The sequence below is a fragment of the Rhineura floridana genome, chromosome 11 (genome assembly GCF_030035675.1).
Source record: "Rhineura floridana isolate rRhiFlo1 chromosome 11, rRhiFlo1.hap2, whole genome shotgun sequence".
Taxonomy (NCBI): Eukaryota; Metazoa; Chordata; class Lepidosauria; order Squamata; family Rhineuridae; genus Rhineura; species Rhineura floridana.
The window spans coordinates 37,322,949-37,338,933 of NC_084490.1; the positions used below are offsets into that span (position 1 = coordinate 37,322,949).

The 15,985-nt window shown below is 40.5% G+C and overlaps 1 protein-coding gene across 2 annotated transcripts; it reads left to right on the plus strand.

Annotated features, from left to right (window-relative positions):
• Nucleotides 1–226: 226 nt before the first annotated feature.
• LOC133366097 (olfactory receptor 14A16-like) lies at nucleotides 227–14,662 on the plus strand. 2 transcript variants are annotated; one of them, XM_061588812.1, is made up of 4 exons: nucleotides 227–346; nucleotides 1,356–1,432; nucleotides 11,068–11,135; nucleotides 12,832–14,662. In XM_061588812.1, exon 4 carries the CDS (start codon nucleotides 12,850–12,852, stop codon nucleotides 13,852–13,854), a length of 1,005 nt encoding a protein of 334 aa, XP_061444796.1. In that variant the 5' UTR covers nucleotides 227–346; nucleotides 1,356–1,432; nucleotides 11,068–11,135; nucleotides 12,832–12,849; the 3' UTR covers nucleotides 13,855–14,662. The 2 variants fall into 2 exon arrangements, with proteins under 2 accessions (XP_061444796.1, XP_061444797.1); XM_061588813.1 differs by lacking the exons at nucleotides 11,068–11,135; nucleotides 12,832–14,662 and adding an exon at nucleotides 2,151–3,166.
• The last annotated feature ends 1,323 nt before the right edge of the window (nucleotides 14,663–15,985 follow it).

Here is a 15,985-nt window from a genome sequence, read left to right on the forward strand (position 1 = left end):
AACCAGTGTCATGTTGCAGTTCTCCACTCAGCCAGAGGGAGACTGACCAAGCGTATGCTTGTCATGTTAATGTATGTGAGCAAGTGTTGTTTTACAAAGGAACTTGTTTGTGAAGGGTTAATAGCCACAGAAGCTGAAATAAAGGTGACAGGTGTGATTAATTAAGGGTGGGAACACGCTCAGTCATCCTGACTGCTGGAGCAATAAAAGAAGGGAAGCAACACAGAGTTAATGGGTGCTGCTGCTCTCCATCACCCCCGGACTGCTCCTGTTTGTATTGAATGCTGCAGTTGCTGATAAGGTCTGGCTGTGCTGCTGTGGAAAGCCTGTAAATAGACTTTTGACTGTATGTATCAAGCGTATGCTGTTATCTTCTGTTTACTTTGTGCAACGTCTGAGTAAAAGACTGCTTATAGCACAGATACGTGTATCCTGACCTTTTTGTGGGAAAGAGGAATCCAAACCTGACCCTATCATGTCATCCAATAAAGGCCTACCTTTTTGCTGCAAGTCTGGGTCTTCAGTTCCCTCAAGGACCCCCAGTCCAATGAACTACAAAATTCCCCACCACATATATATTTTATTTCCCTGTTATATTGAATAGAGAAGGCATGAAGCATCATTTTTCCAGATCAAGATTCAGATCCAGAGTCAAATTGAACAGCCTTCATGATGCTTTGGACTGAATCTTCCTCTTTTGGGAAGCACCAAAGTGGAGGGCTAACTGAATCTTATGGTTGGTGCAAATCTCTAATATCCAGTGGTTCAGGGTTCCAGCCATTCCACTCTTCTTCCCCAAGGATTGTATTTATTTGTACTATAGTCAGACCACATTAAAGCCATGCATACCATTTCACTATTATTCCACTTTAAACAATCCTCAGTGTAGTTTAACAGTCAAATCCTTTCCTCAGAAAACTCTGGGAATTGTCGCTCTGTGAGGGAAATAGAAGTCTCCTAAAAACTCTCAGCACCCTTCATAATCTACACTTCCCAGGATTCTTTGGGGGAAGCCATGACTGTTTAAAGTGCAATAATAGTGGAATAAATGTATGGTGTGGATATGGTCTTGGTCAAGATTGCACGCTGAACTAAGCTTCCTTGGCAACTCTAATATGTAACCAATTTTAGCTACTAGCTTTTTTGAGAAACCACGGGTTGGCTGTTGGGAATAGGGAAAGAAAGAATAGCCCAAAAGAATCTGCTTCCCTTTCACCTTTATGGAATACTAACAATATAGGTGCATAGAGGAAAGCTGGAGATTAAGAACAGTTGCCTCAAACTGACGTTAAAACTGAGAAAGAACCAACAGCAAGAACAAATGCATGTTTCCCTCTGATATTTCTATTTTGCAGGTAGAAATATTAAGGCTTGAAAACATTGCCATGCTAAAAACCATCTACTTCATTCCATGGAAGCTACTAGAACACAGGTATTCCAAGCTTTATGATACGTTCTTGGTCACATTTACGAGTCCTGTTAGAATAAGCAAACTTGCATGCTCCCTTTAAGGGAGATTTGGGAAATATCCCATGTACCTGTTTACTAGTGATGTAACTTCCTAAAAGTGGGGTTACCTGGCTTTCGCTTCCTTCTCCTTTGTCTGGGATTTTTATATATTCTCCATTAAGCTTGAGGAGAGAGAAGCATGCACATGCTTCTCTTCCAAGATGACCATTACCAAAGACTAATGGACTCCTTTTCTTCCATCTAAGCTAGAGCCTATGTATCCTGAACATATGAAAGGTTGTGAGTAAACATTCTTTATCTTTCACCTAAGATGATTGTGTCTGTTATTGATTATGAGGGAAAAGGTGGGCTGGTTTGATTCTCATCCCGCTGCTTGCGTTTGTATCTCTACTAAGAAATAGGACCACAAGAACTGTTCCTAGATCACATATTTTTAAAATAGCAAACAAGTCCTCCCCCCCTTTTTTTTTTAAAAAAAGTGTTTTTTCCTTCCTTCCAGCAGCAATAAATGATCTCAACAAGAACCAAAGTCCATCCACTTACCACACTGGCTTACCTCTGTGGACACTTATTCTCCCCCTTGTCTCTTCTACAGTGGCTTTTTCTTCCATAGGATACCAGAGAAGCAAACAATGTCTTCTTCACCTCCTTTCTAAAATGGGTTACTCTTCGTTTCACAGATACCAATTGTGCAAGCAATGTCCAACCAATCCTCAAGAGTGACTGAATTCCTTCTCCATGGCTTCTCTGATATTCAGGACTTGGAGACATTTCATTTCATTATTTTCCTAGTCATCTATTTGATGGCCCTCGTTGAAAACCTTCTCATCATCACACTCATCATATACAGCCAACACCTTCACAAACCCATGTACTTCTTTTTGGCCAATCTGGCATTCCAAGACCTGGGTTCCATATCTGTTTCAGTCCCTAAATCCATGGCAAATTCCCTGATGAACACCAAGACCATTTCTTACAATGGATGTATCTGCCAAGTTTTCTTCCTTCTCTTCTTCACTGCATCTCATTTTTTCCTGCTTGGCATCATGGCATATGACCGCTATGTTGCCATCTGCAATCCACTGCGGTATGAGACTGTGATGAACAAGAAAGCATGCATCCAAATGGCAATCAGTGTGTGGATTACTGGGCTTCTCTATTCTGCAGCATACACTGGAAATACCTTTGCAATAGAGTTCTGTTCCAATGATATCAATCAGTTCTTCTGTGAAATTCCAGCACTATTTAAGATTGCTTGCTCTGATTCTTATCTCATTACATTTTGGGTTATCTGTGTCGGTGCTTCTCTGGCCTTTCTCTACCTTGCTTTAATAGTTCTTTCGTATATTCAGATCTTCAGGGCAGTTCTAAGAATTCCTTCTGTCCAAGGAAAGCAAAAAGTCTTCTCAACTTGCTTGCCTCACTTTATTGTAATAACTTTATATTTTATAGGTGGTTCATTTGCCTATTTAAAGCCAACATCTGGGTCTCCATCCACCATAGATCTTGTTGCTTCAATGTTCTATTGCATGTTACCACCAGTAATGAACCCATTAATCTACAGCATTAGGAACAGGGAACTGAAAATAGCATTCTTGAAATGTATTGTCAATCTTTTTGCTCATTTTTTACCCAGTTATCGTCAACAAGGGCATGGACTCTAGGAACTACCTTTTTCTTTTCTGAAATGCTTATTAAAACACCCCAGTTATAGTTTATATTGCCTTTGCTATTTTCTCCTTCATGGCGGGCTGAGCAGGATTTTTTTTTTAATAATTATTTGATACCTGGGAGATCTTAATGGGCAGGTTTGGTTAATTTGCATCATCAGTCATATCTGGCAGGTAAAGATGCATGACTCTTTCAGTTGGGCAAGCATCCTGAGGCATCTGGGGGATGAAGAGCATTTTGACTACTTAGCTCTGATTAGGAACATAGGAGGCTGCATTACACTGAATCAGACCCACTCATCCATCTAATTCAGTATTGTCTACACTGACTGGCAGGAGCTCTCCAGGATTTCAGCCAGGGAGTCTTCTTGGAGCTTCTGCATTTAAATGCACTACTACTGAGCTACAACTGATACCCAAAGGAATTGCCAACCAGATTAAAGGGAAATTGGAGCACAGTTGCCTTTGGATTCCAATCAATTAGTAGTAGTAGTAGTAGTAGTAGTAGTAGTAGTAGTAGTAGTAGTAGTAGTAGTAATGATAATGATAATAATAAAGCACCCCCACCCCATAGAAATTATTCCTCTGCTTTTCTGTTATTTGTCTGACTGTTTAAATATAAGGAAAGGAAAATGGGTATTATATGACAAAGGAAGGAAAGAGATTTCCTAGTACAGGAGAAAAAACAACACCTTTTTTATTGAGGTCTTCCTCCAGAACACAAGGAATGCAGTGCTTAAAAAGACAAATGGGACCTGTAACCATGGATGGGGAAGAAATTTGATCCAGTTTGCATTTAACGCTAAATAGAGCAAATTTTCACTTTCCAGAACAATATGAAAACTAAAACACAGCCATCCTTCAAAATTCCAAAATTTTATCCAAATTTTTCAATGCAGTTCTCCAACCCAACAATGTTTACAAAAATGCACATATGAAGGTGGAATGTGCAGTAAAAGTATTTATATTTATATCCCACCTCCCCCTCTAGGATGCACACCTTAACGTGGTGAGGGGGTTTGAGAGTGTTGAAGAAGCTGAGAGCCATGCTGTCAGGAGTCTAGACCAAGAGACTCCTAGCAGGGGCTCCCAAGACAAAATGGTCAAAGCTGACATACCAGACTAAGATGCATCCAAATGCAGAGGAAGGCAATGGTAAACCACTTCTGAATATCTCTTACCACGAAAACCCTATGAACAGAGTATCCAGAATGCAACACGAGATAGTGCTGGAAGATGAGACACCCCCCCCCCGGTCAGAAGGCACTCACCAAGCTACTGGGGAAGAACAAAGGACAAGTACGAGTAGCGCTGTGACTAATGACAGCTGGGTCAAAGCCGAAAGGAAGCCCAAAGGCTGATGAGCACAGATGCGAAAGGAGAGTCCGTTGTACGACACACACAATAGTGTTGCATGCCTCCCCCAATCTCCGAGCGGTGAGATTTTGGGGGTCCCTGCGCTCATCCAGGGTTTGGTTTCCTTTGGGAAGAAGGTCAGCGGAGACTGCGGTGTCCTTATGAAATATGGTTTATTTATTTACACACATTCCAACCTGAGCTCAAGGATGGAGGGGTTCAATGCATCAGCAGTCCAATAGCCAGCTTTTCCATCTGGGTGCAGGGGCATCCTATAGCCATGATGCAGAGGGATAGCCTCTCTGCGTGCCTGCAGCCCCAGCCATTCTCTAGAACACACTCAGACTACAAGCACACACCTTCTGCCAGCTGCCAGGAGTGGGGGACAGCCTCTCCAGGAGAGTTTCAATCACAAAAGAGGTCTTCCTAGCCCATTCTCCATTGCTAGGAAACTGATCGGCCCATTACCTTATCTGGCCAATCTATTTGGTTAACGAAATACTCATTTGACCAGCAGAGAGTTCCTCATTCCAAGGCACAGGATTCCAAATCAGAGGCTGGAAAGGTGACCCATAGAAATCATCCATCCCAACCCCCCATGCTCATAACACTAGGAACATGGAATGTGAGAAGCATGAACCAGGGAAAGTTAGAAATTGTCAAGCAAGAAATGGAATGTATCAACATTACAATACTTGGAGTGAGTGAATTAAAATGGAAAGGGATGGGACATTTTCAATCAGGGAACTACAAAATATTTTATGCAGGAAATAAGAAATCAAGAAGAAATGGGGTTGCTTTAATAGTGAGGAGTGACGGAGCAAAAACAATTAAGAGCTATAACGCAAGGTCTGAACCTTATCTGCAGGGCCGGCTCCAGACATGCTGGGTCCCTTGGGCATCAGCTTGCCCTGGGCCCCAGCGTGTGTGTGCATTCACGCTCATGCCCCCCACACCCCCACCTACCTTTCTCCTGTCTTTTACTATTGCCATTAACCAAGATGTCGGCTGCAGTTTCCCTAAGGGGATGAAGCCTCCACCGCCATCTTTGTTGATGGCACATGTGCGTGCTACACCCGCACATCTCTGCCATCAACTAAGATGGTGGCAGGGGCTTCAGTACTTTAGGGAAACCGCGGCCACCATCTTCATTAAGGGCAATACTAAAAGGCAGGAGACAGGTAAGTAGGGGTGGGGGGGGCGCGGATTGCCACGGATCATGGAAGAGGAGTGGAGGGGCTGCTGAGGGCCCTCCTGTTACCCTGTAGCTCCAGGGGCCCTCAGGCCAGTGCCCCATCTGGCCACTCTTTAGAACCAGCCCTGCTTATCTGTTTTATCTGTTTCCTGAGATCAAAGTCTGAAGTTTGGGTATTGCAGATCAAGCACCGCTTGATGTGAACTGTCTTATCTTCAAAGAAAGTGATCACAGAAGGGGCGCCCAGGATGGCAAATTGCCCCCCTCCCTGTTGCCAGCTAAACCCCCCAAAATGAAGGGTGATCCTTCTGTTACTTGTTCCCTATTCCATCTGCCTTGACTCGCCTGAAATTGTAAGCCATTGGGAACCAGGCTTTCAACTTGAAATGAGCAGAGCTTGGAAAAGTTACTTTTTTGAACTACAACTCCCATCAGCCCCAGCCAGCATTGCCACTGGATAGGGCTGATGGGAGTTGTAGTTCAAAAAAGTAACTTTTCCGAGCTCTGGAAATGAGTATTAGCTAGGATAGGTGAGCTTTCTTATTTTCTTTGTCTGTTTGAATCTCTCACAGTATTATGTAATTATATGTCTTACTCAGTCCTGTTGTGGGTAATTGGCTTTAAAGGAAAGTAATGCTGCTCTCTTTTTAATATGTACCTTTCTTTTCTTTTAAATAAACTCCCTTTTCTTAAGGATGTGCATTGCTTGGGGCTTTGGCTTTAAATCCAATTCTTGATCACGAAGATACTGACTACTGTTGATTAATTTAGGTTAATGCTCCAGAGCAAGGAGTTTAACAATAGATCTGCTCTAGGATTTCAGATAGTGCTCTGAGTTTTCCCTGACTCAGAATGAAGGACTATTTAAAGGGCTGGTCGCAGTCTACCTTCTAGGGTTGGCATCAGGTGTAAACTAACCCTTGGAAAGGAGTGGCCCAGGGAATTGGGACTGTTCTTGGAAGCAAGGACACCCCCTTGGGGTTGCTGAGGTCAAAGGACCCCAGGAGGCAATCTTTGACAAATATAAAGGTCTATTTACATAAAATGGTAGACTGCGGGTACAATGGTTTTGCCTTCTGAAGTGGGAGTACAGACATGTATAGTTATTCAATTCTTCCCTGGGATCCTGAGAACATTCCAAATATACAGTAGTTCAAAAGTAGGACTTTTCCTTTTTTTTAACACTGACTTGTGGTTTCTGGAAAGGTTTTGACTAATTCTTGGAGAAAAACAACAAACATGGCTGAGAAGTGGGAGGACAGGGAGTAGAATCAAAGGTAAGGGATATAGCTATGCTGAGGAAATCCTGAAAGTGAATGCTGTGGAACAGACTCTTGTGCAGAAGACTGAACAAAGTGGGACATGGGAGGATCCCACATCTAGGATAAAGTCTTCCTGATGGGTGTTAACACTAACAAAAAGGGTGTTAAGGGGACTACTGGATAAAAGCGACATTAAATGAGAAAGGAAACAAGAAATGAAAATAATGAACTATCAGCAGCAATTATAATAGAGCTTTTCCACTGAAGAGCGGCAGGGAGGTTACGAGGGTTCTCTGTCCATTCAGAATTCACAGCCAGGTGACTGAGGGACTTTCATCATGGTTTCATCATTTCCCAAGGAATATAAACTTATTAAAACAATTACAGATGGAAGGTGTTTGCTAGTGGATGCCTTATTGTTAGGTTACTAAGATTAATTCATAATTGAATAAGGGTGTTCATGTGCATTAGATGTGGCAGACATTCTGGGGATACAATTAAGCTTTTGCACTTATATGAGGTTTCACTTATTGCAGGGTAATTCCTTGTGCATCGACAACTATGGAGAGGATATTTAGTGGAAATCACTGCAGCTTCCCTTGATAGGAGGATACTTAACTTGAACTACAGCAACTATCTCTGATGTTTCTCCAATTGCACCATACTCATTGTCCAGAGCAAAGCCAAACTAAACACAACTTTGGGGCATGTGCAGACTTCTAATTGGATTGATCTTCTTTATAAGAAAAGCCAATGATGCATCATTTACAAACAGCTCAACCAACATGCCTTTCAGTTATGTCAGTACATAATAACAACTTCCAGCCATCAGGTGTTCTGAAAACAGGTGATGAATCTGAGTGAAACAAACACCAGTGCTAGACATCCTTACAAGCACAGGAATTGTATATGTGAGACTATGGAGAAGCAACAAAAGCCCCTCATAGATGTAACTGATTCACAGAACATGAGAACTGATATAAATTAACACTGCTCTACCGAAAGATTCTAGAAACTATATTTTAAAAAGTTAACAGCTGGGTTCCAGCAATTGAATGAGTTATCCAAAGTTGATTTTAAATAGATTAGAAAGAGATTTTATTTTATTATTAATTTTAAGAAAAATAGTAAAGAAATGGAAGCATGGTGATTGAAACCTAAAAGTGTGTGTGTGTGTTTAATTTGGTATTATATTGGTGTCATAATATGAATATTTATGAACAATGAAATGGCCTGCTTTCAAGTCGATCCCAACTTATGGAGACCCTATGAATAGGGATTTCAGGATAAGCAGTATTCAGAGGGGGTTTACCATTGCCTCCCTCTGAGGCTAGTCCTCCCCAGCTGGCTAGGGCCTGCTCAGCTTGCCACAGCTGCACAAGCCAGCCCCTTCCTTGTCTGCAACTGCCAGCTGGGGGGGCAACTGGGCTCCTTGGGACTACGCAGCTTGCCCACGGCTGCACAGGTGGCAGGGCACGTAACCCCTGAGCCATTCTGTGGGGGTGAACTTTAGTTGGCCCTTGACACCCAGGAGACATGAGCAGGAATTTGAACTCACAGACTCTGGACTCCCAACCAGGCTCTCCTACCCACTGTGCTATAATAGCTGTTATGAATATTTATAAATGAATAAAAAGAAAAAGGAATTAAATGATGTACATGACATGTAAATTGGCACTCAGGTGAAATCTCATGTGACATGGTAACCTTTTTAACTGAACCTTTTGTCACTGGATGTTCCATAGTAATGTCTTCACAAGTAAACAGAAAAACACACACCACATACTTCTGAAGTTTGTTTGTTTTTTCCTTCTGAGCTTGATTAGACTCCTGGGAGGGAAGGAACCAGGTATGAATAAAGTTGAGTGTTCTATCTCTTTTCCACCTCCACCAGTGCAGAGAGTAATACGTAGCCAGAAATGAACATGGAACACAATTAGAGATGAAAAAGGAACATAAAAATGAGGTGAAATAAACCAGAATCTGCCCACAAAACAGCTCAGTAAGTCAGTTTTCACATGCTACTTTTCAATTAGCTTATTGGCAACTACCTTAATGAACGATTTATCACCAGTTAATTAGGGATACTCTGGACAAAACTCTGCAAGGTTCAGGTGTGTGGGGAAGTCACCATATTACCAGGAGCTGCTCTATTTTGTTCAATGAAGAGAATGCTCCTGCCGTGCACACTCTCGTTCCACACAGGACATTGAAGGGAATGAGGGCAGGCACAGACCCTTGTTGATTGTGCATGTTGGAAACCTGACATGGAAAATGGGACTGGCTGACAAAGATCACTGGAGTTAACTGTTGGGAATTCATGTTTGGTATCTATTTTTGGATTTGGGGAGTGGAAAGGGGCTGTGGTGTCATCAGGGCAGGTTTAGGGTGCAGAAGTCCAGGCTTTCACTCAGCAGAATGAGTAGGAGGGTCCTCAAATACAACAGGGCTGATGCACCCATTTTTGAAGTAATTGAAATAATGTAGATTTAACATCTAAAGAGCCCCACCCCATAAGACCATCATCAAGTCTAAAATTCCCTAACAGTGACAATGAAAAGCAGTCAGTATTTAAAATAATCTTCAACAGTGTTCATCATTCTGAGAATGAGTTATTTCAGGACAAAGTTTTGTTATCTTCCACACACAGCTGTGTACAGAGCAATGCTTCAGTGAAAGAATCAGGGTGAATGGTTTCTATTTTTGTTGGAACAAAAACAGTTATTGTCGTTAATGCTTATTGAAGCCTCCACTGCTGTAGAATGGACAACTGGATCCAGGGAACACTTTTGAATGCTGCTTGATGTTTTCTGATACTGTATTACCATTTAACAAGTGAAGATCTGTACAAGTATAAATGTACTGCTGAGGGCACTTCCTTTTTCTTTTGTTCTTTCTTTCTGACTCTTTCCATGAGTCAGTCAGCATCCTATGCTCACTAACTAGGCTCAGTCCTCCTTGGGCTGTTTTGGTTTTTGCTTTCTTTTTCCATTTTTTTTGGGGGGGGTAGTGTGGATGCACCAGCTTCATTAAATTCTTTCATATCTCCATTAATGTCTATGGGCAACTGTCTCTTCTGTCCCTGAAGAAATTGAAAATTGAACCAATAATAGACCTATCCAGATTATGATTTTCTCCCTGCCTTTTACAAGGCCCTTCTGTTGCAGCCACTTCATCCTATCTTCTCACCCCCAACCTGGATGTCACTCCCCCATATTATTATCATTATCATTATTATTAAATTGAGCTTCTGAAAATGTTGGAATTACCCCAAGTCTGCCAATTTCTCAAAATGAACTTCCAAGTTCATGACAAAACAAACCTGATGATCACTTTTTGTGTGCATAAATATCCTGAGAATCTTTGCTTGTCTTGTCGACTTACTGTCTCTCCAAGGCCCTCAGATATTTTTTCCCTTAAAAAATTCATTTTGAATTCCAATTTAGGTGTAATTGATGTGGAAACTCTGATGTGTAAACACTTTTAGCTGTAAGGTTTTATGAGAATCCATGTGCTATGGTGGGTATAGGGAAAGGGAACAGTTATTTAGAATCCAGATTCCTTTCACTTCCACAGAAAACTATTGAAAGAGTTGTAGATAGGAGAACTGAAGGTTAGTCACAGGGAGTTACAATTGAGGTAAACTTAACACCTAACCTAACATTTTAGCATGTGTTTAAAATTGTTTTAAATTGTTTAAATTTTTTAAATTGTGTTTTAAATTGTTTTTAAAATATGTGTTTTAAATTGTATATTTGTTTTAATGTTCTAGTTGTTGTAAACTGCCCAGAGAGCTTCAGCTATGGGGCGGTATACAAGTATAATAACTAAATAAATAAATAAATAAATAAACAAACAAACAAACAAACAAACAAACACCCTAGGAATAGGTCACAAAAATAAAGCCAGTTTCACCTTTGGTTACTTCTCTTTTTCAGGTTAAAAACAAATGAACAGTGGAGAGACTAGCTTACTCAAAGCCATTTGGTGACTTTCTTGATAAGGATTACGTCATTGGTGTCACAGGTCTAATATTATCTATCTACTTGATCACTAGGAGGACTTCCAGCTTCTTTCAGAAACATATTTTCTGTCATTGTGTTTTTCTTCTCAGCCTCTCCACCTTCAAAAGTTCCTGGTTGCTGAGTCCTTTTGGCTGATGGTGCTTCTACTTAATGCCAGGTAATAAGAGCATGGTCATCCATACATTGATTGTGGATGAAAGGGCCAACCTGGCATGCATCACTGAGACCTGAGGGGATGAGCTCATTTGGTCTGACTTAACTCAGCTGTGCTCGCCTGGGTACTTGATGCAGCACCAGATCAGACTGGAGGGGGGGGGATGTCACAATTTTTCATAGGAGTGTCATCACTTGTAGCGGAAAGCCTCTTGATCTTCAGGAGTGCTTATAAGGTTGACATCTGGTGATGGTCCAGAGAGACAGACTGGGGATGTTGCTGATGTATAGACTACCCTGCTGCCCAGTGGCCACTCTTAAAGAAGCCATTTCTGAACCCAGTGGTTTAGAATAATTTCTGACCAGTTACAAAGATAAATACTTTTCTAGGGAAGATGATGAAGAGGGTCATGGTTGGGCAACTGTAGGTATTTTTATATAGACTCATTCCAGTCGGGGTTCAGGTCTTGCCATGGAATCAAATTTACCTTGGCCATCCTGATGGATGACATCTATTAAGAATGGGACAAGGGAAGTGTGATCTTGCTCCTTCTTCTCAATCTTTCTTCAGCTTTTGATACCATGGTATTCTCCTAGACAGGCTCCATGGGGTGGAATTGGGGGCACTACATTACAGAGGTTACAGTTCTACCTGAACACTAAGTCCAGAGTAGCATTGGGAGAGTATGTTTAGTTCTCTAACAGTCATGCTGTGAAGTGCTGAATGTTATTTGACAGCTATATGAAGCTGCTGGGAGCAATTATTAAGAGACTTGGTGCAAATTGCCATCAGCATGCTGATGACACACTCAGCTCTATTTATCTATAACATGTAAATTAGACACTGTGTAAGGCTAAGATTATTGCCTGGTGGACATGGTGGGATGGATGATGGAAATAAACTGGGCTTGAACCACAGCAATATGGAGGCCCTATGGGTGAGTGGTTTCTGTGTCCAAGACATTGGTCAATTACCTGCCCTGGACAGATACACAATTTTGGTGTGTCACTGGAGACCCAGAGGTGGAGATGGCCTCAGGTCCTAGTAGCCTCTTTTTATCAGTTTCAGGTGGTATAAAAGCTGTGACTCTTTTTGGACTGAGATAGATTGACTGCAGCAGTCCAGACATTGATAACTTCGGGAATGTATTACTGAACTGCATTTCATGTGAGGCTTTCCTTGTGGTTGCTCAGAAACTATAGTTAGTGAAGTATGCTGCAGAATCATTGCTGAGAGAATGAGACCTTGTCAGTACATTGCACCTCTGCTCAAAGAACTGTACCAGCTGCTAATTTGTTACCAGGCCATGTTTAATAAGTTACTTTAAGTATATAAAGTCGTCAACAGCTTGGGACCAGTTTACTGTACTATTTGAGATGCCTGATAAAAATGTCTTGCAAGCTTACACAGATATGTAATTTTATTATGTCTACTTTTTAAAACATTTTTGTTGATTTTGTATAAGTTTTTTATATTTTACACTATTTTATAGAAATTGCTTTGATATCTTAGTTTTCTTTAAGTGGTCTACACATTTATTAAATTAAGAAACAAAAGAACAATACTTGTTTATCAGACAAGAAATTGTTCATTAGACAAGACCCTAGGGCAATCTACATGACCACATTAGAGTGTCTCCATCAAAGCCACTTGTTCCCCTCCACCTCCTTTCTAAAACAGACTTTCCTTCTTTTCACAGAGACCAAATGTGCAAGCCATGTCCAACCAATCATCAAGCGTAACTGAATTTCTTCTCCGTGGATTCTCTGATACAGAGGAGTTGCAGTCTCTCCATTTCATCGCTTTTCTAATCATTTATTTGTTGGCTCTTATTGAAAACCTTCTCATTATCACAGTCATAATTTACAGTCATCAACTTCACAAACCCATGTACTTCTTTCTGGCCAATCTTGCATTGCAAGACCTGGGCTCCATATCTGTCTCAGTCCCCAAATCCATGGCAAATTCCCTGATGAACACCAAGACCATTTCCTACAATGGATGCATCTGCCAAGTTTTTTTCTTTGTCTTTTTCACTGTATCTCATTTTTTCCTCCTTGGCATCATGGCATATGACCGCTACGTTGCCATCTGCAATCCACTGCGATATGAGACTGTAATGAACAAGACAGCATGCATCCAAATGGCAATCAGTGTGTGGACTACTGGGCTTCTCTGTTCTGCAGCATACTCTGGAAGTACATTCATAATGGAGTTCTGTTCCAATGATATCAATCAGTTCTTCTGTGAAATGCCAGCGTTATTCAAAATTGCTTGCTCTGATACATACCTTATTGCATTATGCATTCTGTATGTTACTGCTTCCCTGGGCTTTACTAATCTTGCTTTAATAGTTTATTCTTATGTTCAGACCTTTAGATCAGTTCTCAGAATTCCTTCTGCCCAGGGAAAGCAAAAAGCCTTCTCAACTTGCTTGCCACATCTTATTGTAATATCCTTCTATGTTATAAGTAGTTCATTTTCCTATCTAAAGCCACTATCTATGTCATCTATGTCATCTATGGATCTTGTGGTTTCTATGTTCTATTGCATGTTGCCACCAATCATGAACCCATTCATCTATAGCATTAGGAATCGGGAACTGAAAATGGCATTTTGCAATTTGACTGCCAATATTTCCCCTCATTTCTTAGCCATTGGTCATATCATGGATTTTAGGAACTACCTTTATCTTTCCATGAACAAAATTCTAAAATTGTAAAGGATAGATGAACAATATTCTGAATCCATCATTTTTCTGGTAAATGTAACCTTTTGGAGAACACTCTTGCAAATTAACTATATCTATTTGTTATAAAGTATGGTTTACATCCAAATAAGTCATACTCTGAGTAAACCAATTCAAATCAATAAGCACAACTAACTTTGTTCATTGATTTTACTTGGTCTACTCTGAGTATGACTTAGTTGGAGAGAACCCATTGTTTTCTATGGTCAATAATGGTACTTGAAGTTTCTATGCTCTATTGCACATTGGAAACATTTTTGTTCATCTGATTGCATTGTACTTACTTTCTTACACATGTTTATGGGGGTGATGCTGCCTTGTGTCAGGTTCATGGTAAGTCAAAACTCTGCTTTTCAGCATGACCATATGCATGTCATCTCAAAAGTGAGCTCATATTGGTCTAATAATAGTATGGCCTGGTTATCATCTCATGGTAACATAACTGTTTGTCCTATGGTTGCACATCATCATTAAAGAGGAGAAACCTTAATCAGATCCATATCCTTAGCTTAGCTGCTGTCCTGAGCTGAGGTAAATCTCCAAGGAGAAACAGAGTGGCTGCAGTCTTCTCCTATGGAAGAAGTATATTTGCATGTTGGTGCTAGGCCATGATTTGGCTTCATGTGACATGCAAACATAGCCTATAAAGGATTATTTCCACAACCAGGACAATGGTTTAATTGGTTTACAATTGATTGTATCCATCAATTACTGTCTACTTTGGTACACATCTTTGCCATGTTTCCCTTATTGCTTGTAAAATTGGTAATTAAATAAAAGAGCATCAGACAGCCAACTTCTTCTGGAATTGTTAAGCCAAGACTTAACCAATGTTAATGAAAAATCCTCTTCTTCCTTCTCTTCCCTCTGTATACCAATGATCCAAGAAATTTGAATGACATGAGATTCCCTTCAGAAAGTTTAAAAAAAAAAGTCAATCTCTCTCCCATCCCCACGCTGTTCACCTAGACAGCAGGAAGAAGATCCACAATAACTTAAGACAACCTTTTTGTTAAGCATTCAACCTGATTTGCTTGCAGGAAGGTTAGGCAACATTGGCTATTTATTGAGCAGACAGAACTCAGCATCTCTACAAGTAACTTTGTAGCTAATTTCATTTTAAAACATTAATTAGAATTATTTACATACAGGCAAAGTTTATGAGGTACATCCACACAATACATTTAAAGTACATCCAACTCCCATTTAAAGTGCATGACTTCCCCCCAAAGAATCCTGGAAGTATAGTTTCCCCCTCATAGTTATAGTTCCCACCACCCTTAACAAACTACAGCTCCCATGATTCTCTGATAGGATTCATGTGCTTCAAATGTGTGTTGAATGCACTTTAAATGAATGGTGTGAATCTGCCCTAAATATGCTGTGCATTCATTAGTGAATTGAAAAGAACAATTTTAAAATATAATTTTTTTAAACAAGGGAAGGGCTATAGATCAGTGGTAGGGTATATGCATTCATGCAAAGGTCCAAAATTCAATCTCTGGAAAACACTAATGCCTGGAATCCTGGATAGCCAGTGCTAGCCCATGTCACCAGTACTGAGCTAGATGGTACCACATTGCCTGAGTTGGTATAAGGCAGATACTTTTCTTCCTAAAAGAGGAAAGAGACCCAAGGGCCACAGTGACTCCAAAATTCATTTATGTACAACATTTATATACTGCTTTATTGTAAAAAAAAAAAAAAACCTCAAAGTGGTTTACAGAAGGAATTAAAACAATTAAATTATTGGCAAAAAGATTTTAAAAAATCCCAAAGAATAAAACCAACAATGAATTAAGAACAGATAAAAAATAAGAGTTCTACATGCCTGGGTAGGGTTGCCTAAACAAAAATGTTTTTAGCAGGTGCCAAAAAGAGTACAATGAAGGGGTCTGCCTAATGTCCATAGGCAGGGAATTCCAAAGCTTTGGTGCTGCCACACTAAAGGATCTATTTCTTACAAGAGCAGAACAAGTACTATGTGGAACCTGTAACATGGAAAACACACCTTGAACTTGGCCTGGTAGCTAATCGCCAACCAGTACAAATTTCAGAGCAGAGTTATTATGTGCTGATAGGGTCTCACTCATGTCAGCAATCA

Excerpts from the sequence above, each read along its gene's own strand:
- LOC133366097 (XM_061588812.1), top strand. The coding sequence starts at position 12,850 with ATGTCCAACCAATCATCAAGCGTAACTGAATTTCTTCTCCGTGGATTC.